The 27,753-nt window shown below is 41.0% G+C and overlaps 1 protein-coding gene across 9 annotated transcripts in view; it reads right to left on the bottom strand.

Moving 5' to 3' along the window:
• hppy (MAP4K3-like protein hppy) overlaps positions 1-27,753 on the bottom strand; it is a 344,184-nt gene that overhangs the window by 26,713 nt on the left and 289,718 nt on the right. For 7 of the 9 annotated variants that reach the window (XM_070092484.1, XM_070092486.1, XM_070092487.1 and 4 more), the window contains 5 exons: positions 19,209-19,349; positions 18,770-19,043; positions 13,348-13,440; positions 13,084-13,210; positions 12,485-12,523 (listed from right to left, as the gene is read on the bottom strand). In XM_070092484.1, coding sequence (XP_069948585.1) covers positions 12,485-12,523; positions 13,084-13,210; positions 13,348-13,440; positions 18,770-19,043; positions 19,209-19,349 — 674 coding nt within the window. The remainder of the gene's footprint in view (positions 1-12,484; positions 12,524-13,083; positions 13,211-13,347; positions 13,441-18,769; positions 19,044-19,208; positions 19,350-27,753) is intronic. The other 2 variants (XM_070092488.1, XM_070092485.1) reach the window with 1 other exon arrangement.

Here is a 27,753-nt window from a genome sequence, read left to right on the forward strand (position 1 = left end):
TGCTCTAAACCCATGTTGCCCTGGGTTGTGTAACTGATGGGTATCTACATGGGTGGCGATCTTGCTTCTTAGGACCCTTTCAAAGATTTTTATGATATGGGATGTTAGTGCTATTGGTCTGTAGTTCTTTGCTATTGCTTTACTGCCCCCCTTTGTGGAGTGGGGCTATGTCTGTTGTTTTTAGTAACTGTGGGATGACCCCCATGTCCATGCTCCCTCTCCATAGGATGGTAAAAGCTCATGATAGGGGCTTCTTGCAGTTCTTGATGAACACGGAGTTCCATGAGTCTGGCCCTGGGACAGAGTGCATGGGCATGTCATTTATAGCCTGTTCAAAGTCATTTGGCATCAGGACAACATCAGATAGGCTTGTGTTTACCAAATTCTGTGGCTCTCTCATAAAAAATTCATTTTGATCTTCGACTCTCAGTCTAGTTAGTGGCTTGCTAAAAACTGAGTCATATTGGGACTTGAGTAGCTCACTCATTTCCTTGCTGTCATCTGTGTAGGACCCATCTTGTTTAACCCTTAAATGGTCCAAACGTATATATACGTTCACTCGCGTAGCGCCCCAAATTTTTTGAGGAAAAAAAAAATCTTTTCTTTTAAAAGGAAAAAAGAGCATATGGTGCCCAGACATCCCCAATTATTTTAATATGGCACACAGTGAGTGCGCACACCCATTCTCTCATGTCTAGGTGACTCAGGCTTATTGTGGCAATGTTGAATGAATGACAAAGAAAACGTATATATACGTTTGGGGCTCCACGCGCGTGAACGTATATATACGTTTGGACCGTTTAAGGGTTAAGTAGGGGCCCAATACTGGATGTTGCTCTCGACTCTGATCTGGCATAAGAAAAGAAATACTTTGGGTTTCTTTTGATTTCATTTATGGCTTTTAGTTCTTCCCCCGATTCCGGACTCCTATAAGATTCCTTTAGCTTAAGTTCGATGTTTGCTATTTCTCTGACCAGTGTCTCCCTACGCATTTCCGATATATTGGCCTCTTTTAGCCGCTCTGTTATTCTTTTGCTTGTATATATCAAATAAATTTTCTTCATTGAAATTAATAGAAATGCCATTAACCCCTAAATGGTCCAAAAGTATGTATATGTTCCTACCACTAGCGCCCCAAACGTATACATATGTTTTATTTTTCCTGCCTCCAAATTTGGCATGATTGGCCTGAGTTGCCTGGTCAGCATAGAATGGGTCTTAACACTCAGTGTGTGCATTATTACAAAAATCTGGGACCACTTAGTACAGTGGACCCCCGCATAACGATGGCATCGCATAGCGATTTTTCCGCATAACGATTACTTTTATCGCAAAATTTTTGCCCCGCATACCGATTAAAAACCCGCATACCGATTTTCGTCCGAGACGCGTCCAATGTGCCCTCACATGTGCCGGCCGTCCCATTGTTTACCAGCCAGCCTCCGCGGTAACATCCAAGCATACACTCGGAATATTTCGTATTATTACAGTGTTTTCGGTGGTGTTTCTGGAAAATAAGTGACCATGGGCCCCAAGAAAGCTTCTAGTGCCAACCCTGTGGTAAAAAGGGTGAGAATTAGTATGGAAATTAAGAAAGATTTTGAAGGGTTTGGGGCTAACCCTGAGAAGCCTATGCCAGTTGTGGAATCCATTGTGCCTACTTCAAAGATTAAGGAAATGTGTGCAGAGTGGTTTGAACTGCAAACCTTTATAGATGACAGATTTGTTGTGCGACAGAGGTCCAGTGACTCTGAAGCTGGTCCTAGTGGCATTAAAAGAAGAAGGGAAGTAACCCCAGAAAAGGACTTGCTACCTCAAGTCCTAATGGAAGGGGATTCCCCTTCTAAACAGTAAGAAGATAATGCTCTCCCCTCCTCCCATCCCATCAATCATCACCAGATCTTCAATAAAAGTAAGTGTCATGTAATTGTGCATGCCTTTTTCAGTTTGTGTGTATTAAAATTAACATTTCATGTGGTAAAAAAATTTTTTTTTCATACTTTTGGGCGTCTTGCACGGATTAATTTTATTTCCATTATTTCTTATGGGGAAAATTAATTCGCATAACGATTATTTCGCATAACGATGAGCCCTCTTGCACGGATTAAAATCGTTAACCGGGGGTCCACTGTACCTTGTAGGAGCACCAGTTAAACTGAGCGCCAGCTAGAGCAAACAGCGCGGCAAACACCAAGGATTCACTGATGTCATGTTGTATTAACACTCCCCTTTGAAGAGGAAAGTGATGTTGACCCCAAGTTTAGTGGCTTTCAGGTGGCTGTGGCCACAAGGGGTCGCAGAAATATAAAAAAAACGCGATAATAACCCATGTGCAACATTTGTGCAACACCCTTTCAGAATGTCTTATAACCTATGGCCTAAGTAAAGAGAAACAATTCGGCCGGCTGGTTGGCTCTATCTCCGTCTGTCTGTCTGTATCTATGTCTATCTCTGTCTCACAGGTACACATAAATACAATTATACATAGTGCAAAATTACCTAGGATAACCAAAAAATCCAGACAAAGTGCTATACTAAGCTTGTAGATATAATGCGTAGCATGACTGGCAAATACGTATTTACACTTGGTCAGGAACCAGACGATGCAGTATGTAATACCTGTTGATTCACGAGTGGCTCTGAGAGAGACAAAGGGAGACAAGCAGACAGAAAGACAGATAAGCAGAGACATAAACAGAGCTAGACAGATAGACAGAGAGGTAGATGGACAGATAGAGAGCTAGACAGACAGATGTGTTTATATGTAACAGTGAAAACAAATAAAGCAAGGCAGTGTACATTCATCAAATGTCACCACTGTCATTAGTGGAGTGATGAGACAAGACAGTGACAAACGTCTTACATCATGCTTCAAGGGAACTTATTATTATTATTATTATGCACTATCATTATTATTATCATTTATTATTATTATTATTATTATTATGCACTATCAAAATGTCACTCCACTGCTTACCCTGTCAGCAGGTAAGTGACACTCATCATACACACTATGCTTTAAGAAGTTTCATATATACTCCTGCATGTCTAAAATATTGCTGGGACCTATAAATAATTTGTATATATTCCTAGACAATAGTAAATGACCAAGGCAGGTGTAAATGTTCACCTGTCAGTGTGTTTGTGACAATCTGAGTACAATTTCAGTACCTAATATTAATGTCAGAACAAAGATTGGCTATGAAATCACAAGAACTACAGGTCCGCCATCACAAATCCGGCAATCAGTTATTCGGTTCCTTCAGTTATTCGGCACTAATTTTGGCTAGCATAATTTCAAATTTCCAGGGTCGCCACACCAACCTGCTGGTACTGTTTGGTGGCGCTACTTGCTGCATAAGTCATTCCAATTTCTTTTTCTCCATTTATTGTTTTAACCTGCTTACTTTTATTCCTAGCCATTGTTCCAATGAATAAAAGAAATGCTTCTCATTATGTAAAGCACCTACACAGTACATTATCGATTAAAGATAAGGTGGTTTTGAAGCCACTGTCGGTTGCCATGAGCTCAGTCTCATGAAGCAGGAGAATATGCTTTATTATTACGCTAATATCAACACTACAGCTTATTTGCCTATCACAATTGATCTAATATGACATAAGAACCAATATAAATAACATAAAACATGTTAAATACTCCAGAATGAATAATATTTGGCATAACACCGAGCAGTTCGATGGAGGTATGAAGAGGATATGGTAAACAAATACCATTCTCCTATCCTTGTCTTGGGGGCTTAGAGAAAACAAGAGTATAGCACAGGGCTAACTATGATATACACTCATACTCCACCATAAACATTAAACAAAAAAGTTATTTTCTCTCTATAGATTATCATACATAGCTGAATATGTGTAGAGAACTTAGGATAACCCCAAAAAGTCAACATGGCTTATTTTTAGTACCTGGCTTGGATTAGCCATATAAGATTTTTGGTAACTATTCAAATTCAAACTTTATTCTCTATAAGTATTACAATGCTGAGTTTGCAGAATTTGGTTATTGTGTGGTTTACATGTAGTAAAATAATAATTACAGAGTGTACCACTAGAATGCCTAGCATGGCTAGGCATTTCGGGCAGACTTATATTAAATCTTACATTTAAAATGTTACAAAATTATGAGATAAGTTGGTATTATGGCTAAGTGACTAAATACTAGTTGTGAGTTTAGCAATGTGAATGCTTTTGTTTTGGCACTATACGTAGTTTCAGTATTGGAGTATCACAGGCCAACTTATGACTAGTTAAGATTCATTATTTTGAGATTGAGATTGATATTTCTGTTTATGGTCAAATGGGTGAGTGAAAGTGTGAACCACCAGGTGGTTTTTCGATTCCCAGCCAGGGTAGAAACATTAGGCGTGTTTCTTTACACCTGTTGTCTATGTTTACCCATCAGTAAATGGGTACCTGGGTGTTAGCCGACTAGTGTGGGTGTTATCCTGGGACACTGACCTAACTTTCTTGAAATACTCAGCATAACAAGTGCCTTTATATATATTGTAGATAGTGACCCTCGTATTGTAGATAGTCTTAATGACCCTCGTGTAGTAGATAGTCTTTTTAGTATGATAATAAGATGTTATCTTCATTATAGAATAATAGGAAAATATTATAACATTTATATTATAATAATAAGGTAAAAGGACCCCAATGGAAATAAGTCACTGTGTCTGACTTTTTTGGGTTATCCTAGGTTCTCTACACATATGCTGCTATGTATGATAATTCTATGTAACTGTATTTGTGTATACCTGAATAAACTTACTTACTTACTGATGTCAGCTAGGCCTGTATACCTTGTACATGTTTTTTTTTTTTTTTCAACAAGTCGGCCGTCTCCCACCGAGGCAGGGTGACCCCAAAAAAGAAAGAAAATCCCCAAAAAGAAAATACTTTCATCATCATTCAACACTTTCACCACACTCACACATTATCACTGCTTTTGCAGAGGTGCTCAGAATACAACAGTTCAGAAGCATATATGTATAAAGATACACAACATATCCCTCCAAACTGCCAATATCCCAAACCCCTCCTTTTAAGTGCAGGCATTGTACTTCCCATTTCCAGGACTCAAGTCCGACTATATGAAAATAACCGGTTTCCCTGAATCCCTTCACTAAATATTACCCTGCTCACACTCCAACAGATCGTCAGGTCCCAAGTATCATTCGCCTCCATTCACTCCTATCTAACATGCTCATGCACACTTTCTGGAAGTCCAAGCCCCTAGCCCACAAAACCTCCTTTACCCCCTCTTTCCAACCCTTTCGAGGACGACCCCTACCCCTCCTTCCTTCCCCTATAGATTTATATGCTTTCCATGTCATTCTACTTTGATCCATTCTCTCTAAATGACCATACCACCTCAACAACCCCTCTTTTGCCCTCTGACTAATGCTTTTATTAACTCCACACCTTCTCCTAATTTCCACACTCCGAATTTTCTGCATAATATTTACACCACACACTGCCCTTAGACAGGACATCTCCACTGCCTCCAACCGTCTCCTCGCTGCTGCATTTACCACCCAAGCTTCACATCCATATAAGAGTGTTGGTACTACTATACTTTCATACATTTCCTTCTTTGCCTCCATAGATAACGTTTTTTGACTCCACATATACCTCAACGCACCACTCACCTTTTTCCCCTCATCAATTCTATGATTAACCTCATCCTTTATAAATCCATCCGCCGACACGTCAACTCCCAAGTATCTGAAAACATTCACTTCTTCCATACTCCTCCTCCCCAATTTGATATCCAATTTTTCTTTATCTAAATCATTTGATACCCTCATCACCTTACTCTTTTCTATGTTCACTTTCAACTTTCTACCTTTACACACATTCTCAAACTCATCCACTAACCTTTGCAATTTTTCTTTAGAATCTCCCATAAGCACAGTATCATCAGCAAAAAGTAACTGTGTCAATTCCCATTTTGAATTTGATTCCCCATAATTTAATCCCACCCCTCTCCCGAACACCCTAGCATTTACTTCTTTTACAACCCCATCTATAAATATATTAAACAACCATGGTGACATTACACATCCCTGTCTAAGACCTACTTTTACCGGGAAGTATTCTCCCTCTCTTCTACACACCCTAACCTGAGCCTCACTATCCTCATAAAAACTCTTTACAGCATTTAGTAACATACCACCTATTCCATATACTTGCAACATCTGCCACATTGCACCTATATCCACTCTATCATATGCCTTTTCTAAATCCATAAATGCAATAAAAACTTCCCTACCTTTATCTAAATACTGTTCACATATATGCTTCAATGTAAACACTTGATCTACACATCCCCTACCCACTTTGAAGCCTCCCTGCTCATCCGCAATCCTACATTCTGTCTTACCTCTAATTCTTTCAATTATAACCCTACCGTATACTTTTCCTGGTATACTCAGTAAACTTATTCCTCTATAATTTTTACAATCTCTTTTGTCCCCTTTCCCTTTATATAAAGGGACTATACATGCTCTCCGCCAATCCCTAGGTACCTTCCCCTCTTTCATACATTTATTAAACAAAAGTACCAACCACTCCACTTGTACATGTATGTGTAGTAAATAAAGATATTATTATTATTATTATTATTATTTTTATTATATTATTATTATTTTCTCAGTTGTTTGTTGGGTTATCTTATTCAAACTTTGGCAATGTATGATGGAAAGATACTTCTTCACGTACACCAAAAATGAAAGAAATCAGACCATAAATAGCGGAGTTCACTTCTCAGCCATTAGCGGCCGCTTAGCGGTATATTTTTGTATGGTTGTTATGGTTATATTCTCATTTTTTCAGTCTCATTTGATAGAATGAAAGATATATTACAGAAATAGATATGATTTTGATTGCTTTCATGACGAAAAGTACCTCTTAACTGCACTCACAGTAGCGAAAATGTTCTATTCTTTAGCGAAGCTCAAGAGTAAACAAATGACGTCACCGGCCAATACCTGTCCGCCTGCCAGTCCAAATTCCAGTACGGAGTCAAGAATGGGTTGACATTATTTATACAATTATTACAATAATGCAGCAGTCTGCATAACAGTAAATCTTCTATTTTTTTTTTTTGTGAATAAAAATTCCAAATGGTAAGCAAGAGTAATATAAGAAGGGCCTGGAGCCGTGACTAATGAACAGAGAAAATGTTATTTTAGTGCCAGGAATGTCTACATTGTTTATTCTGGACACTATTTTGGAATTGGCATCTGTTGAAATTTGTGTGAAATTGGCCAAATTGCCAATTTCTGACCACTTTATTGGGTAGTTGAAATAAGTGAATGGGCGGTTTCTTGTACTCAGTTGACAGACTAGAAGTAAATAAGTTTATTCAGATATACACAAATACAGTTACATAGATTATCATACATAGCAGCATATGTATAGAGAACCTAGGATAACCCAGAAAAGTCAGACAAAGTGACTTATTTCCAGTACCTGCCTTGGGGTTGCCATATATGATTTTTGGTAAATATTTTTTTTCTCTCGGTTGTTTGTTGGGCTATCTCAATGAAACTTGGGCAATGTATGATAGAAAGATGCTTCTTAACGTACAACAAAAATAAAAATGATGGATGATAAATAAGGGAGTTCACTTCTCAGCCATTAGCCGCCTCTTTGCAGTATATTTTCGTATGGTTTTTATGGTTGTATTCTCATTTTTTGGACTCAATTGATATAATGGAAGATATATTACAGAAATAGACATGATTTTGATTGCTTTCATGACAAAAAGTACCTTGAAATTGAGCTCAAAGTAGCGGAAATGTTCGATTTTTGCCGATGTTCAATGAACTGTGTAAGTCAAGTTGGTTAATTTTATTAAGTGTATTCTAACTTAACCACTCTGTAATTCGGCAAACTCAGTAATCCGGCACACTACAGGTCCCAATGATGCCGGATTTGTAATGGAGGCCCTGTACTATAAAGTGCAATTATCAGAACATAAAAATTATATAATGTGAAAACGAGAAAAAAGGTATATCGGCAACACTTCTGCAAGCAGCAGGACTCCATGTTGCCGTCACGTGAGCATCCAATGCCAACTTCTCAGCCTCATATCTCTGTAAGTACTGACCCTAATTTTCGTTTTTTTTTTCTAAAACACTTAAATAAATGTGCTTTTTTTCCATTAAAAAAAAAAAAAGATTTTTTTTTTTCAAAATATTCGGGGCGCTGCACGAGTGAACATATATATACGTTTGGACCGTTTAAGGGTTAGGGGTTAATTCGTTCCAGCGGAATTCCTGGCTCTCAGGAGATTTTAGATTTTGCCACCGAAGTGGCTAGTTTATTGTGCACCCCATATCCATCCTGTGGACGGTAGCAGGAGGCAGGAGACAATACTTCAATTTAACACAAACATCAACTCTATGATTTATTTATCGATCATAACTGATCTAATACGATATAATAAACAATATAAATAACAGAAACATGATATATACTCTAGTATGAATATGTCATTATGTGACAAGTGGTGGTGACCACTCCCTGGGTAAAAATAATTATTGCTCTGACCATATCTTCCCATTCTTGCCCTCCTGAGATCTTATTATAAGAGAAAATGGAGTGTTTGTGAGGCTAACTGTACTAGATCACTAGTTTCATAGGGAAAACACTGAAAAACAAAGCAATTTTCTCGTGTTTTTCTAAGATTTCATGCTTTAATTTAATGAACTTCATCCTCCTCTTCTTCTCAGCACTGTCCTTTGCACTTACTTTCTTAAGACCCATGGTTAGAAAAAGAAATTTGGCCAAATAAATGCACAAAAAGCACAAAGCACTGGAATGCTGGACGGATGTTGTAGTGTTCGCTGCGCCAACTAGTGGCGGCGTGTCTCGGATTTTGGCTCACAACTCAAAACAAATAAACAACCGAGCAACAGCTCGTAACTCAGAAAACTCGTTAGTTGGGGCACTTGTAAATTGAGGTACCACTGTACATGGTTTTAAGCACAATACACGTTACTGAATCAAAACGAAACATTACCTTACACTTGCACAACAAGATTGGCACTGCATCAGTGACAGTGCTCTCTCTACTTAGCATGCAGCGTCTTATATCAGACATATGTGCATGCGCACAACAGCCAAACACTGAGTCGCTGGAACTGTGAAGCGCACAGTTCCATACAAGGATTTTTGTAATTTTTTCATGTATTAGGGTATGGCTACTGACATTAAGCTTAAGGATTATATAATGTACAAGTATAAAGAAAGAATTAAAGAAAAAAAGACTTGTTATATTGAATATTATCGATATCGAGTGAAAATAGGGGGTGCTGCAGTTCCACAGTGCTTATACACAAGCCGCCACTGACAGTGACCAAGAAGTAGAGTGGAAACCACAAAGCTTATACTCTATGATGGATTCCAGCTCATATCTGGAAGCCTGTGGCCTGGTGAGGAACTCCCAGGTCTGAGGAAGCACAAGAGACTGCTTGTTTAGGAAAAACAGAAACAAAGGTTGCCAAAATCAAACTGCTCTCCCAGCGGCTGCACAGAATGCCACACAGTGAGTGTGAACTTCACTTGATTGATAAATCTTGCCTGGTAAAAGAAATTGTTGTACAAGATGACAGACCTTCTATAAAATAGATCCTATGTTTTTACTGCTATTTAAAATTTTGTTCTACAAACACACAATATTATACATATTATGTCTCTTTCATAATACATGTAGAGTGAGTGGAGTACTGTATGTCTGTAAATAACTGTAGAGTCTATGAAAATATGTTTAAGAATGTTTAAACTGTTTAAACTACTTAAACTCAAGCTGCTGGCCCTGGTGAAAAATGTGAATCTGGAGATTTCACTCTAACACACATCTGAGTTATCTTGCATTGCATAATCATATAATGTTAACCATTGTCAGAAAGGAACTACAGTGGACCCCCGCCTTACGAATGCATCGCCTTATGTTAAATCTGCCATACAAAGCATTTGAACGCAAAAATTTTGCCTCGCCTCACGATAAAAAACTCGCCTTACGTGATTTGTCTGGGACGCGTCCCACATGTGGCCTCAGCGCCAGTGTTTACAAGCCAGCCAGTGAGGTTGCATCTACACATACATTCAGTACATTTCACATTATCCCAGTGTTTTTAGTGCTTGTAACTGCAAAATAAGTCACCAAGAACCCCAAGAAAGCTTCTAGTGCCATCCCTGTGGTAAAAATGGCGAGAATTAGTATGGAATTGAAAAAAGAGATTAAGGAAATGTGTGCAAAGTGGGTTGAACTGCAAACTTTTCTGGATGAAAATCACCCTGACACAGCTACTGCAAGCCGTGTTGGCAACCTGTACAACGACAATGTTACGGCCCATTTTAGGAAAGTCTTAAAGAAACGGGAGGTACAGAGCTCCATAGACAGATTTGTTGTATGACAGAGGTCCAGTGACTCTCAAGTTGGTCCTAGTGGCATTAAAAGAAGAAGGGAAGTAACCCCAGAAAAGGACTTGCTACCCCAAGTCCTAAACAATAGCAACTTCCACACTCTCCCCTCCTCCCATCCCATCAGTCATCACCAGATCTTCAATAAAGGTAAGTGTCATGTATTCTATTCTTAGTAGAGTAGTAATTGTGCATGTCTTCTTCAGTTTGTGTGTATTAAAATTAATATTTCATGTGATAATTTTTTTTTTTCATACTTTGGGGTGTCAGGAATGGATTAATTTGATTTCCATTATTTCTTACGGAGAAAATTAATTTGCCTCATGATAATTTCGGCTTACGATGAGCTCTCAGGAACGGATTAATATCGTAAGGCAGGGGTTCACTGTATGTCAGCTACACTAAACCCTGGTACAGTAGTAGTCATAACCCTCCTTTCTCACCACAACACACACCCACTCACAACACACATTATAACACTTCACAATAATTTACACACACCTGAAATATTATTATGGGGGGGGGATATAGTATTGGAGTGGTTGGTATTTTTGCTTAATAAATGTATGAAAGAGGGGAAGGTACCTCGGGATTGGCGGAGCGTGTGTATAGTCCCTTTATACAAAGGGAAGGGTGACGAAAGAGATTGTAAAAATTATAGAGGAATAAGTTGTAAATGCTGCAGCGAGGAGGCGGTTGGAGGCAGTGGAGATGTCCTGTCTAAGGGCAATGTGTGGTGTAAATATTATGCAGAAAATTTGGAGTGTGGAAATTAGGAGAAGGTGTGGAGTTAATAAAAGTATTAGTCAGAGGGCTGAAGAGGGGTTGTTGAGGTGGTTTGGTCATTTAGAGAGAATGGATCAAAGTAGAATGGCATGGAGAGTGTGTAAATCTGTAGGGGAAGGAAGGCGGGGTAGGGGTCGTCCTCGAAAAGGTTGGAGGGAGGGGGTAAAGGAGGTGTTGTGGGTGAGGGGTTTGGACTTCCAGTAAGCGTGCGTGAGCATGTTAGATAGGAGTGAATGGAGACGAATGGTAATTGGGACCTGACGAGCTGTTGGAGTGTGAGCAGGGTAATATTTAGTGAAGGGATTCAGGGAAACTGGTTATTTTATATAGCCGGACTCAAGTCCTGGAAATGGGAAGTACAATGCCTGCACTCTAAAGGAGGGGTTTGGGATATTGGCAGTTTGGAGGGATATATTGTGTATTTTTATACGTATATACTTCTAAACTGTTGTATTCTGAGCACCTCTGCAAAAATAGTGATTATGTGTGAGTGAGGTGAAAGTGTTGAATGGTGATGAAAGTATTTTCTTTTTGGGGATTTTTTCTTTCTTTTTGGGTCACCCTGCCTCGGTGGGAGACGGCCAACTTGTTAAAAAAAAAAAAAAATTATGGGGGAGCAATAACCATAGGGGTCGTATAGTGAGTAGAGAATAAGAAATGGGAGCCAATCAAGTTTGATCCACAAGGAGAGGAGCTCTGATTCCCTGGACCAAGAAACCTTTACTGGTCTCAAAGTCTTGAAACAAATATACATCCAAAATAACTGCACAATGTTACTTGTTATGATCTTTATATGAGGGTAATAGTGCAGTTTACTTGTGGTAATACTGACACCTGCAATGTTTATTTCCTTGTTAACTCCCGACAACGCTCCCCATTTTATTTTTGCTGTCTTGTGTTTTCACAGCAACTATTACTATATTTTTAGTCATATTTAAAATTATACTTGATGATGGAAAATGGGGAAGTTTACAGAAACTTTTGCTGATGTCTACATACTTTTCTTATGACAGTTGACAAATGTCCCTATTTTTTTATTTGTCATTTCCATGTGTGACTGGCAGATTCTAACAATAGTTTTATGGTTCAGAGAGCACTCACTGTGTTCATTAACCTGATTCATATATGGAATGAGGCTCATTAAAAAATGCATACTACCCTTTTGTCACAGCCCTATTTACAGTGATAAATTTCAAACTAAAAAACAGGGGATTATGCATAATTCGCACTCCATGCCAAGTACCTTGGAAGAGTGTCTGCATAAAATGGATCCCGGAAATGCCTGCACCAGTTCAACAATGAAGGTAAAATACCGAGATGAAATATGGGCAAACAGTGAATACATGTGTGTGGCTTTACAACAATCATTTTAGATTCAAATATTAAAACTATTCTAGTCTTTTTCCAAAGTCAACTTACTAAAACATTAATTATTAAATTCAATGAAATAAACATACCAAGACTTGTGAGAATCTCTGTCAAATTTGTTGTTAATAAAATGGCAAATGTTTAGGAATACTACAGTACTTCTTGAATATATTTAAGATAAAGGGAAATATTCAATGTACAGTACAGTGGAGACACAAAGTAGCCTGATATCAGAGCAGCTAAGATTCACTTTAATTGCACTGTGAATGTGAATAATTAAAAGCTTGATAGCAACATTGCTAAGACGCAATACTTCAATACGTTACCTAGAAGTTCAAGAAACAGCCAAATAAGAGAAGATTTAAAGGCTGTGGGTCCTTCCCATAGATGATGCAAGTGTAGCTTCACTAAAGTTATAACTACCTGCATAATGCAGAATGTAGCTGAAAAATAATACTGTACACAATAACCTACCTGTCAGAGCCTAGTAATCTGAATAGCCGTGAATTGTCAATTATCTCTTGAGTGATTTCACCATTCTTGAAGCTTCGACCTTGCATACCATGCTCGTGGAAGGCCAGAACACTATCTGTTAAACACACTAGGAGAACAAATTTTGACATTAATGTTTGGATGCTAGTAATGGAGATTGTTTTATATCATATAACTCCAGTATTGCAGTATTTAACATTAACATGAAGAATAATGCCAATAAAATTTTATATGTGAAAATAGTACCTATTGAGTCTATGTTGAAATCAAACTGAAGTTCAGAGGTTTGCTTTTTCCTCTCTTTAATTTTACCTTGCAAGTTGACTACTCTCACCACATCTGCAATATGATAAAAATTTTTTTTAGGATTTACATACGTTACCCTAGACATGTATCTACAGCACTTAAATTTTTTTTAACACACTAGCTGTCTCTCACCAAGGTAGGGTGACATGAAAAAGAAAAAACAAAATCACAATCACAATCACTTACTCCATCACTGGCTTACCAGAGGCATGTTTATATTACAGCTCAGATGTCTCTCCAAACTGCAATATCTCCACCCCTCCTTCAAAGTGCAGGCACTGTACTTCCCACCTCCAGGACTGAAGTCTGGTTAACCAGTTATCCTGAATTCCTTCATAAATGTTACTTTGCTCAAACTCCAGCAGCACATCAAGCCATAAAAACCACTTGCCTCCACTCAATCCTATCTAAGATGCTCACACACACCTGTTGGATGTCCAAGCCCCTCGCCTTCAAAACCTCCTTTCCTAGAATGACTCCTGCCCCTCCTTCCCTCCACTACAAATTTATACACCCTCCAAGTCATCATGTTTTACTCCATCCTCTCCAGATGTCCAAACTACCTCAATAACCCCTCCTCAACCCTCTGGATAACTCTTCACATCCTTCTAATCTCCAACTACAAATTCTCTGCATAATATTCAAATCACACATTTTCCTCAAACATGACACCTCCATTGCCTCCAGTCTCTTCCTCACTGCAACATTTAATACCCATGCTTCACAGACATATAAGTGTGTTTGTACTGCTACACTGATACATTCCTCCCTTCTGCCTCCATGGATAATATTCTTTGTCTTCACGGATGCCTCAATACATCACCCATCTTTTTCCCCTCATCAGTTCTAAGGTTCACCTCATTTTTCACAGACCTGTCCACTCCCGAACATCTGAGCACATCACTTCCTCCATACTCCCTCCTTCCAATTTGATATTTAATCTTTCATTGCCTAAAGTTTTTGTTACTCTCATCACCTTACTCTTTCCTTTGCTCACTTTTAGTTTCCTTCTTTTACATACCTTCCAAATTCATCTACCAGCCGTTGCATCTGCACTTATAAGCACATGGGCAAAATACAAAAACTAAGATACAGAATATGAACAAAAGCTTGAAGGCATTAAGATATCCTTCACTGGCTCATGGGAGGAATTGATGTGAAAATCACATACTGTACAAGATAATAATCAAAGGTTATAAAAGAATTCACAAATATTTTATACTTAAGAAAAGAAACTAGATGACATATCAGCCCATCCTCGACCATTATAGAGTACACAGACTCCAGGATTAACTGAAATATTGGAGAAGAGAGGAATGTAAAGGAGAGAGAGATTTTGGGAGATGTTAAGCGAGTGCTCAGGAACCTTTAAACCAAGTGAAAGAGTAATTGTGGTAGGGGACCTAAGTGCTAAAGTGGGAGAAATTGTCAGAGAGGGTGTGGTAGGTAAGTTTGGGGTGCTACATATAAATGATAATGGGGATCCTTGATTGAACTTTGTATAGAAAGGGGTTTGGTTATAGGCAATACATATTTTAAGGAAAAAAAAATAGTATACAAGATATGATATAGGGCATAATGACAGTAGTTTGCCGGACTATGTACTGGTAGATAAAAGACTGATGGGTAGACTTCAGGATGTGCATGTTTATAGAGGGGCCACAGATATTTCAGATCACTTTTCAGTGGTAGCTACAGTGAAAATAAAATGCAGACGGGATACAAGGAGAAAGGAATCAACAAGTAAGAGAGGTGAAGGTTTATGGTTAAGGCAATATATAAACAGCTGTTGGAAGAAAGATGGGTTAGTGAGAGTATAGGCAATGAGGCTGAAGAGGTATGAGTTAGATTTAAGAATGCAGTGTTAGTGTGTTCTGCAGAAGTTTGTGGCTACAGGAAAGTGAGTGGGTATGGGAGGGAAGAAGAATAGCTATTGGTGGAATAAAGTAGAGAGAGTAATAAGAGAGAAAAAGAATATGAGAAGTTTCTACAAAATAGAAGTGATACAAGGAGTATATGGAGATGAAAAGGAGAGGTTAAGAGAGTGGTGAAGGAATGTAAAAGGAGAGCAAATGAGAGAGTAGGTGAGATGTTATCAACAAATTTTGTTGAGAATAAAGAAAAGTTTTGGAGTTAGATTAATAAGTTGAGAAAGCCTAGGGAACAAATGGATCTGACAGTTAAAAATAGTAGAGGAGAGTTGTTCAACGGAGAGTTGAAGGTATCAGAAAGAGAGAGGGAATATTTTGAGGAACTGTTAAAAGCTGATGAAGATAAGAAAGTTGTGATTTCGTGTATTAGGCAAGGAGGTATAACATCTTGTAGGAATGAGGAAAAGCCAGTTGTGAGTGGTGGGGGGGTGGAGGGTGCATGAGGTGGTATTTACAATAAAAGGGGTAAAGTAGCTGGGATTGATGGGGTAAAGACAAATGTTAAAAGTAGGTGGGGACATAGTTTTACAGTGGTTTGTGCTTGTATTTAATAAATGTATGGAAGACAGTAAGGTACCTAGGAACTGGCAGAGAGCAAGCATAGTTCCTTTGTATAAAAGCAAAGAGGACAAAATAGAGTGTAAAAATTATAGGGGAATAAACCTGTTCAGTATAACTGGTAAAGTGTACGGTAGAGTTATTATTGAAAGAATTAAGAGGAAGATGGAGAGCAGGACTGCAGATGAACAAGGCAGCTTCAGGAAGATTAAGGGGTATGTAGACTAAGTGTTTACAGTGAATCATATAGGTAAAGAGAATTTATATACGAGTAAAGAGATTTTTGTGGCATTTATGGATTTGGAAAAGATGTATGATAGGGTGGATAGGGGAGCAATGTGGCAATTGCTGCAAATGTATGAAATAGAAGGTGGGTTACTGAAAGCAGTGAAGAGTTTTTATGAGGACAGTAAGGCTCAGGTAGGTAGTAGGTTGGTAGAGAGCAACCGCCCAGTGAGGTACTACCGTCCTGCCAAGTGAGTGTAAAACGAAAACATGTAATTGTTTTACATGATGGTAGGATTGCTGGTGTCTTTTTTCTGTCTCATAAACATGCAAGATTTCAGGTACGTCTTGCTACTTCTACTTACAATTAGGTCACACTACACATATATGTACAAGCATATATATACACACACCCCTCTGGGTTTTCTGCTATTTTCTTTCTAGTTCTTGTTCTTGTTTATTTCCTCTTATCTCCATGGGGAAGTGGAACAGAATTCTTCCTCCATAAGCCATGCGTGTTGTAAGAGGCAACTAAAATGCCGGGAGCAAGGGGCTAGTAACCCCTTCTCCTGTATAAATTACTAACTTTAAAAAAGAGAAACTTTTGTTTTTCTTTTTGGGCTACCCTGCTTCGGAGGGATACGGCCAGTTTGTTGAAAGAAAGAGGAAGTAAGGCTCAGGTAAGAGTATGTAGGAAAAAGGGAGATTATTTCTCAGTAAAAGTATTTAGATAAAGGTAAGGGGGTTTCTGTAGCATTTATGGATTTGGAAAAGGCGTATGATAGGGTGAATGGGGCGGAGGCAATGTGGCAGATGTTGCAAATACGTATATGGAATAGGTGGGGGGTCACTGAAAGCAATGAAGAGTTTTTATGAGAATAGTGAGGCTCAGGTCAGAGTATGTAGGAGAAAGGGAGATTATTTCCCAGTAATAGTAGGCCTTAGACAGGGATGTGTGATGTTACCATAGTTGTTCAATATATTTATAGATGGGGTTGTAAGAGAAGTGAATGCTCGGGTGTTGGCAAGAGGTATGGGATTAAAAGATAAAGAATCTAACACAAAGTGGGAGTTGTCACAGTTGCCTTTTGCCAATTACACTGTGCTTTTGGGAGATTCTGAAGAGAAGTTGCAGAAGTTGGTGGATGAGTTTGGTAGGGAATGTAAAAGAAGGAAATTAAAAATGAATACAGGAAAGAGTAAGGTGATGCACATAACAAAAAGTTTTGGTAATGATAGACTGGAGTATGGAGGAAGTGAATGTACTCAGATATTTGGAAGTGGACTACAGGTCTATGAAAGATGAAGTGAATCATAGAACTTATGAAGGGAAAAATGTGAGTGGTGTACTGAGGAGTCTGTGGAGACAAAGAATGTTATCCATGAAAGCAAAGAGGGGAATGTATGAGAGTACAATTATACCAACACTCTTATATGGGTGAGAAGCATGGGCTGTGAATGTTGCAACAAGGAGAAGGCTGGAGGCAGTGGAGATGTCGTGTCTGAGGGCAATGTGTAGTGTGAATATAATGCAGAGAATCCGTAGTTCGGAAATTAGGAGGAGGTGTGGGGTTACTAAAAGTATTATTCAGAAGGCTGAGGGGCTGTTCAGGCTTTTAGAGAGGATGGAACGAAATAGAATGACTTGAAGAGCACATAAATCTGTAGTGGAAGGAAGGCGGGATAGGGGTCAGCCTAGGAAAAGTTGGAGGGAGAGGGTAAAGGAGATATTGTGTGCGAGGGGCTTGGATTTCCAGCAAGTATGCATAAGCGTGTTAGATGGGAGCGAGTGGAGACAAATGGTTTTTATGACTTGACGTGCTGTTGGAGAGTAAGCAAGGTAACATATATCAAGGGATTCAGGTAGACTGAACTTCAGTCCTGGAGGTGGGAAGTACAGTGCCTGCACTCTGAAGGAGGGGTGTTGATAAGTTGCAGTTTTATAATTGTACTGTAGGTGCACCTCTGGCAAGACAGTGATGGAGTGAATGATGATGAAGGTGTTTCTTTTATTTCAGGTCGCCCTGCCTTGGTGGGAAGCAGCCAATGTGTTAATAGAAAAAAAATTGTCAAAAGTTTTCTAGATGGGGGTTATTTGTGAACTATTCCAACCATGTTAATGTCACTCTTTAATACAAAGAAATTGATAAGGAAGATTTCCCAGCATCATCTACAGGGACAACAATACTTCAAAGCTATAAAAAATAAAAAGAAGAGCTGTGGAAGAGATACTGTCATAAAAATGGAATGAGTTATAAGAGGAGATCCCATATATAATGGGCCATGAGACTAAGTTTTTAATAACTAAATAGGCCTAGAGCAATACTTCCACCTAATGAGTGCCAGTTGCCCAAAAATATGAAAAAGATACATCTAAGAACAAGAAAAATAATTTGGGATTTTGTTATTTCTGAGCACCTGTTCTTTCAGGAAATTCACATGTGTTTCCACACCAAGATATAAATGCAACAACAATGATCATAAGAGACCAGATGACTAGATGCTAATTACATTACCCCTCAGATCAAGCCAGGACCAAGAGCATGCCACCCAAATATACAGTGTCCTGAACCAGTGATGAAAAATGATTGCCAATTACTTACCTGTTCAAAATCATCAAATGCAATAAAGAGGAGTAATACACTTACTTTCATAACAGACTAATATGGCATCTTTTTCAATCTGAGTAACATTTTTTACATTAAGGTTGTGTCTAGGCACAACAGTTGCCATTCCATCCATATCATCATCATCATCCGGAGTCCATGTAGTTCCAGTGTTGAGGTTGATAAGGCTGTGCCGAAGAACATCATCTGCCCCATAGCTACGGTTTACATCTACACACATGAGTGGGTACTCCAAGTCAGGTGTGATTATCATCTCAAAAACTCTAAGGGGATGAGGCAGGTAACACTCACTTTGCTGGGGAAAAAAAAAAAACTGAGATATTAAATAATGTACAGTAACGAATATGATATTTGAAAAAATCTGACTAGATCTTGACTGGCAGTACACCCAGAATTTACCATCTTTTTTTGTATCCCTGACATGCATGTATCAACACTTGAAATTCAATACAGAACTCACCTTTAACAGCATAAACTTATTGAGTGGATCATACCACTGCATCAGGTACAAAGACGAGTTGGTGGCACCACAGAGGTACTTATACCCATTGTATGGGTTGCGTCCCACACAACATCGAAGAGTGCCTTTTGTATCAGGAACCTGAAAACAAGTTCCATTTGACATATGTTAGTAATACTAAAATAACTTAATGCACTACTAATGATTTAACCCCACTAATAACATTAGAAGCCACTAAAACTCATCTTATTGATCTCCAAAACAACTATTTTCAGCAAAATTTGTTGGAAATAAATGGTATAAAATACTGACACAATGGAAATATAAACACACATGCAGTATAATGTGATCAGGTTGAGATTGCTGGGTCAGGTGGAGAATGCTGCATGTGATGGTCTACCAAGTGAGGTTATAGAGTCTAAAATCTTGGGTAGCTTGGAAGAGAGATTGGATAAGTATATGAGTAGACCTTCTGCAATGTTCCTCCATTCCTATGTTCTTATGTGGGATAACGATGAAGAAGTTTCTTGGTAAGTGGTTCAGCTATGTTACAGAAGCCGTTGTTCTGGTTGAAGTTGTTGGATATAGAGATAAGCCATGATTCCAGGATTCTTCGGTACTGAGTGTTGTTTTCTCTGGCGATAAGACTCGAGTTTCTGTAGTTGAAACTCAAGACTTATCGCCAGAGAAGGCAACACTCAACACCGAAGAATAACAAAAAAGGCACAATACCGCGACTGGAACGATACACAAATAACCCGCACATAAAAGAGAGAAGCTTACGACGTTTCGGTCCGACTTGGACCATTTACAAAGTCACACTAACCAAAAGTGGAGTAGGACGGCTATATATAGGCAGGAGGAGGAGGTAGAAGTCGTTGCAGCAGCAGCAGCAGCAGCAGCAGCAGCAGCAGCAGCAGCAGCAGCAGCAGCAGCAGCAGCAGCAGCAGCAGCAGCAGCAGCAGCAGCAGCAGCAGCAGCAGCAGCAGCAGCAGCAGCAGCAGCAGCAGCAGCAGCAGCAGCAGCAGCAGCAGCAGCAGCAGCAGCAGCAGCAGCAGCAGCAGCAGCAGCAGCAGCAGCAGCAGCAGCAGCAGCAGCAGCAGCAGCAGCAGCAGCAGCAGCAGCAGCAGCAGCAGCAGCAGCAGCAGCAGCAGCAGCAGCAGCAGCAGCAGCAGCAGCAGCAGCAGCAGCAGCAGCAGCAGCAGCAGCAGCAGCAGCAGCAGCAGCAGCAGCAGCAGCAGCAGCAGCAGCAGCAGCAGCAGCAGCAGCAGCAGCAGCAGCAGCAGCAGCAGCAGCAGCAGCAGCAGCAGCAGCAGCAGCAGCAGCAGCAGCAGCAGCAGCAGCAGCAGCAGCCGCAGCAGCAGCAGCCGCAGCAGCAGCAGCCGCAGCAGCAGCCGCCGCAGCAGCAGCCGCCGCAGCAGCAGCCGCAGCAGCAGCAGCCGCAGCAGCAGCCGCAGCAGCCGCAGCAGCAGCCGCAGCCGCAGCAGCAGCCGCAGCAGCAGCAGCCGCAGCAGCAGCAGCCGCAGCAGCAGCCGCAGCAGCAGCAGCAGCCGCAGCAGCAGCAGCAGCAGCCGCAGCAGCAGCAGCCGCAGCAGCAGCAGCCGCAGCAGCAGCAGCCGCAGCAGCAGCAGCCGCAGCAGCAGCAGCCGCAGCAGCAGCAGCCGCAGCAGCAGCCGCCGCAGCAGCAGCCGCAGCAGCAGCCGCCAGTCAAATACAAAGGAAGGGGAGCACTGCAAGGGAGCTAGGTGCCCACAGAGGTAGAGCAAGCACACAGAGGTGGGTGAAAGGGGGAAGTGGTGAAATAAATAAAGAAGGAACAGAAACACAAGACAGAAGAGAGAAAGACAACCCAGAGGAGAGAAAGGAAAGGGGAAGAGGGAGAAGAAGAAAAAGAAAAAATGAGGTGTCAGGTTAAGTCACGGGTGTTCTGAAGTTTGGAGCATTTTACAATGTAGTGGGAGAGGAAGGCATCTACAGAGACGAAGCCAGGACTAAGATTCATACAAGGAAAGTTGTGTATTAGAGAGGATTCAACTAGACGGCGACTACTACTACTACTACTACCACCACCACCTCTTCCTGCCTATATATAGCTGTCCTGCTCCACTTCTGGTTAGTGTGACTTTGTAAATGGTCCAAGTCGGACCGAAATGTCGTCGTAAGCTTCTCTCTTTTATGTGCAGGTTATTTGAATACCAAAGAATCCTGAAATCATCGCTTATCTCTATATCCAACAACTTCAACCAGAACAACGACTTCTATAACATAGCTGAACCACTTGTTAGTTAGTTTAATATGTTTATTATGCACCCCATACCCATCCTGTGGGCGGTAGTCAAAAGATTAGAGGTACATAATTGGTCCAGGGACTGGACTCCAAAGTTTTGATAGCTGAGCAAGTTACAGAGGTAATGAACTCACAATTTACAAAGGTAATGAACTCACAATTTACAAAGGTAATGAACTCACAATTTACAAAGGTAATGAACTCACAATTTACAAAGGTAATGAACTCCAGGTAAGTCTGGTCACAATCATGACAAGTTACAAAGGTATTTACAGATTACAGAGGTACGTAATGGGTCCAGGGACTGGGCCCCCAAAGTTTTGATAGCTGAACTAGGTACAAAGGTAATGAGCTCACTTGCCAAGAAACTTCTTCATCGCTATCCCACATAAAAACATAGGAATGGAGGAACACTGCAGAAGGTCTACTCATATACTTATCCAATCTCTCTTCCAAGCTACCCAAGATTTTAGACTCTATAACCCCACTTGGTAGACCATCACATGTAGCATTCTCCACCTGACCCAGTATTCTCAACTTGACTATATATACTCGCATACCTTCCACCCAGGTAGATCTGTTTGTGACTTGAAAAAGCCCACTGTGTGGGTAAAATGTTGTCAATAAAGGATCACATTATACTGCATGTGTGTTTATATTTCCAAAATTTGTTGATAATGACTCACCCATTTTTTCTCCCTTATCACCCTCATTGCCTCATCATTCCACCAATCACTCCTTATCGCATCCCACACACAAACCTCTATTACACACACACACACTCCTACACTAACAAACCTCTGCTACACACACACACACAACACACACACACAACACACACAACACACACACACACACACACACACACCACACACAAACACACAACACACACACACACAGGAAGATCAACTGAGAAAACCTGGAGCCTCATGGGGGCCAAGATGAGCCAAGATGATGGATGTGGTACTAGAAAACCTCATGCATCAACACATCAGGGACACTACCAGAGAGCAAGGGGAGGATGAACCAGCAAGACTGGACCTTGTGTTCACCCTGAGTAGCTCAGACATTGATGACATCACATATGAGAGGCCCCTCGGAGCTAGTGACCATGTAGTCCTGAGTTTTGATTACATAGTAGAGTTACAGGTGGAGAGGGTAACAGGAGTCGAATGGGAAAAGCCAAACTATAAAAGGGGGGACTACACAGGTATGAGGAACTTCTTGCAAGAGGTGCAGTGGGACAGAGAAATGGTAGGAAAGACAGTAAATGAAATGATGGAGTATGTAACAACAAAATGCAAGGAGGCAGAGGAAAGGTTTGTTCCCAAGGGCAACAGAAACAATGGGAAGACCAAAGCAAGTCCTTGGTTTACCCAAAGGTGCAGGGAGGCAAAAACTAAGTGCATTAGAGAATGGAAGAGGTATAGAAGGCAAAGGACCCAGGAAAACAAGGAGATCAGTCGAAGAGCCAGAAACAAATATGCACAGATAAGGAGGGAGGCCCAGCGACAGTACGAAAATGACTTAGCATCGAAAGCCAAGTCTGACCCAAAACTGCTGTTTAGCCACATTAGGAGAAAGACGACAGTCAAAGACCAGGTGATCAGGCTGAGGAAAGAAGATGGGGAACTCACAAGAAATGATCAAGAGGTATGCGAGGAGCTCAACTGGAGATTTAAGGCAGTATTCACAGTGGAGACAGGAAGGACTCTGGGAAGACAGGACAGAGGGGGACACCAACAGGGAATAGACCAACAGGTGCTGGACGATATGCCCACAACTGAGGAGGAGGTGAAGAAGCTGCTAGGTGACCTTGGTACATCAAAGGCAATGGGACCGGACAACATCTCCCCGTGGGTCCTCAGGGAGGGAACAGATATACTGTGTGTGCCATTAACCACAATCTTCAACACATCCCTTGAAACTGGGCAACTACCTGAGGTATGGAAGACCACAAATGTAGTTCCCATTTTTAAAAAAGGAGACAGAAAAGAGGCACTAAATTACAGACCAGTGTCACTGACCTGTATAGTATGCAAAGTCATGGAGATGATTATCAGGAGGAGAGTGGAGCACCTGGAACGGAACAAGATTATAAACGATAACCAGCACGGATTCATGGAAGGCAAATCCTGTGTCACAAACCTGGAGTTCTATGACAAAGTTACAGAAGTGTGACACGAGAGAGAGGGGTGGGTTGACTGCATTTTCTTTGACTGCAAGAAGGCCTTCGACACAGTTCCTCACAAGAGACTAGTGCAGAAACTAGAGGATCAGGCATGCATAACAGGAAGGGCACTGCAATGGATCAGAGCATACCTGACAGAGAGGCAACAACGAGTCATGGTAAGGGATGAGGTTTCACAGTGGGCACCTGTGACAAGCGGGGTCCCACAGGAGTCGGTCCTAGGACCAGTGCTATTTCTGGTGTATGTGAATGACATGTTGGAAGGGATAGACTCAGAGGTGTCCCTGTTTGTAGATGATGTGAAGTTAATGAGGAGAATTAAATCAGATGAGGACCAGGCAGGACTTCAAAGAGACCTGGACAGGCTGGACACGTGGTCCAGCAACTGGCTTCTTGAATTCAACCCTGCCAAGAGCAAAGTCATGAAGATCGGAGAAGGGCAAAGAAGACCGCAGACAGAGTATAGACTAGGTGGCCAAGGACTGCAAACCTCGCTCAAGGAGAAAGATCTTGGGGTGACCATAACACTGAGCATGTCTCCGGAGGCACACATCAACCAGATAACTGCTGCAGCATACGGGCGCCTGGCAAACCTGAGAACAGCGTTCCAATACCTTAGCAAGGAATCGTTCAAGACACTGTACACTGTGTACATCAGGCCCATACTGGAGTATGCAGCTCCAGTTGGAAACCCACACCTGGGCACATATGTCAAGAAATTAGAGAAAGCACAAAAGTTTGCAACAAGGCTAGTTCTGGAGCTCAAGGGTATGTCCTACGAAGAAAGGTTGAGGGAAATTGGACTGACAACATTGGAGGACAGGCGGGTCGGGGAGACATGATAATGACATACAAAATACTGCGTGGAATAGATAAGGTAGACAGAGACAGGTTGTTCCAGAGAGGGGACACAGAAACAAGGGGTCACAATTGGAAGCTGAAGGGGGCAGTAGGGCAATTTTCCGCACGCTCTTAAAAAAAAAAAATAGAAAAATTATGGAAATTGAGTTATATATACATATACATGTACAGAAAAATAGCTTAACTCTCTGGCAACACAATGGTACCAGATTGAATGTTCTACGACGTATCTACAAGAAATTATAGTCATTTATATCAGGTATGGTGACGGCGGTGTGGGTAGCGCGTCTGCTCACAGCCCATATATTTTTTGGATTTTTTTCCTTGTTTTTTATAGCTTTTTCTTGCATTATTCTTTCTAATAAAATAACTGACTATTTGGCATCATATAAAAGTAGGCGGAGCTTATCCGTAGAGTGCCAGCCAATCGGGAGCCATCTGGGAACCCTCGGCCATATTCCCGCTCCAGAGAGCGCCAGGAGAAATCACTTCATTATTACGCTTATATAAGCTTATATATCAACTCTACGGCTTATTTATCTATCAGAATTGATCTAATATGATATAATAAACACTATAAATAACATACAAACATGTTATATACTCTAGACTGAATAAAATAGGCCATAATATGGCGAGAGACCATCGGGAATATTTCGATGTAAATGAGTTACTCCTCTCCATGTCGTCTTTGAGTAAGAGAAAACGGTGTTTTGAAGAGGATAACTGCACTAGAACATCAGTTTACTAAGAAATACACCCAAACAAATGCGATTATCACGATTTTTTTTTTTTTGAGACGGTGGGCTGGTCGGCGTTCCAGGCCAATATCTCAGAAGTAACTTATTCACCTAATGTACCTATTTCTTCCTTTATTACTTAATTAAATGGAATAATATTCACAGAAATTGTAGAATAATGATTTCTCTAATTTCCTTCGGGCAATTTTTGGAAATATTCCAAATATTTTGGGATTTATGTGGGAGTAAAGGGCAGATTTTTTTGCAACATTCCAAGAACTAACAAGCTTTATTTTTTTGTGAAATAAAGATAAGTTATTTAGAGGAAAGGTCCCGAAGAAAATTCGCATTAGCATTGTTCTCTCGGCACCAAGTGTCCAAACAACCTTACGTCGTCCCATTTAGGAACAAATCGCCCCCTAAGGGCATTTTCAGTAAATCAGTCCTTTTTCAGTCTTTTCTCAGTTGTTATTTGAGGTATATTTTTGATAAATATTTTCAAGAAAGAGTGAAAACACTGTCTTGTGCACCAAAACTGGAGGAAATCAGACGGTAAACAAAAAAACTATAATTAATTGCCCTACTGCTCCCTGAAGACTCAGACGAGTCATAGGGATGTTAGGAAGTATTTCTTCAGTCATAGAGTCGTCAGGAAGTGGAATAGCATAAAAAGTGATGAAGTGGAGGCAGGAACCATACATAGCTTTAAGACGAGGTATGACAAAGCTCTGGAAGCAGAGAGAGAGAGAGAGAGAGAGAGAGAGAGAGAGAGAGAGAGAGAGAGAGAGAGAGAGGACCTAGTAGCGATCAGTGAAGAGGTGGGGCCAGGAGCTGTACCTTGACCCCTGCAATGACAATTAAGTGAGTACACACACACAGACGTATGATAAAGCTCATGGTTCAGGGAGAGTGACCTAGTAGCGACCAGTGAAGAGGCGGGGCCAGGAGTTGGGACTTGACCCCTGCAACCTCAACTAGGCAAGTACACACACGCAACACACACACACACACCCGCAACACACACACACACCCACACACAACACACACACATGCAACATACACATACAACACACATACAACACACACCAACACACACATGCAACACACACACACAACACAAACACACACACAACACACACAACACACGCACACAACACAAGCACACACAGCACACACAACACACACACACACACACACACACACACACACACACACACACACACATGAAGATTGGGGAAGGGCAAAGAAGGCCGCAGACGGAGTACAGTCTAGGGGGTCAGAGACTACAAACCTCACTCAAGGAAAAAGATCTTGGGGTGAGTATAACACCAGGCACATCTCCTGAAGCGCACATCAACCAAATAACTGCTGCAGCATATGGGCGCCTAGCAAACCTCAGAACAGCATTCCGACATCTTAATAAGGAATCGTTCAGGACCCTGTACACCGTATACGTTAGGCTCATATTGGAGTATGCGGCACCAGTTTGGAACCCACACCTAGCCAAGCACGTAAAGAAACTAGAGAAAGTGCAAAGGTTTGCAACAAGACTAGTCCCAGAGCTAAGAGGTATGTCCTACGAGGAGAGGTTAAGGGAAATCAACCTGACGACACTGGAGGACAGGAGAGATAGGGGGGACATGATAACGACATACAAAATACTGAGAGGAATTGACAAGGTGGACAAAGACAGGATGTTCCAGAGATTGGACACAGTAACAAGGGGACACAGTTGGAAGCTGAAAACACAGATGAATCACAGGGATGTTAGGAAGTATTTCTTCAGCCACAGAGTAGTCAGTAAGTGGAATAGTTTGGGAAGCGATGTAGTGGAGGCAGGATCCATACATAGCTTTAAGCAGAGGTATGATAAAGCTCACGGCTCAGGGAGAGTGACCTAGTAGCGATCAGTGAAGAGGCGGGGCCAGGAGCTCGGACTCGACCCCCGCAACCTCAACTAGGTGAGTACAACTAGGTGAGTACACACACACACACACACACACACACACACACACACACACACACACACACACACACACGACATGACGGAAGGAATAGACTCTGAGGTGTCCCTATTTGCAGATGACGTGAAGTTGATGAGAAGAATTCATTCGATTGAAGACCAGGCAGAACTACAAAGTGATCTGGACAGGCTGCAGACCTGGCCCAGCAATTGGCTCCTGGAGTTCAATCCCACCAAATGGAAAGTCATGAAGATTGGGGAAGGGCAAAGACTGCAGACGGAGTACAGTCTAGGGGCCTAGAGACTACAAACCTCACTCAAGGAAAAAGATCTTGGGGCGAGTTGGAAGTTGGGGACACAGTTGGAAGTTGAAGACACAGAAGAATCACAGGGATGTTAGGAAGTATTTCTTCAGCCACAGAGTAGTCAGTAAGTGGAATAGCTTGGGAAGCGATGTAGTGGAGGCAGGATCCATACATAGCTTTAAGCAGAGGTATGATAAA

This window comes from Cherax quadricarinatus, chromosome 39 (genome assembly GCF_038502225.1).
Source record: "Cherax quadricarinatus isolate ZL_2023a chromosome 39, ASM3850222v1, whole genome shotgun sequence".
NCBI lineage: Eukaryota > Metazoa > Arthropoda > Malacostraca > Decapoda > Parastacidae > Cherax > Cherax quadricarinatus.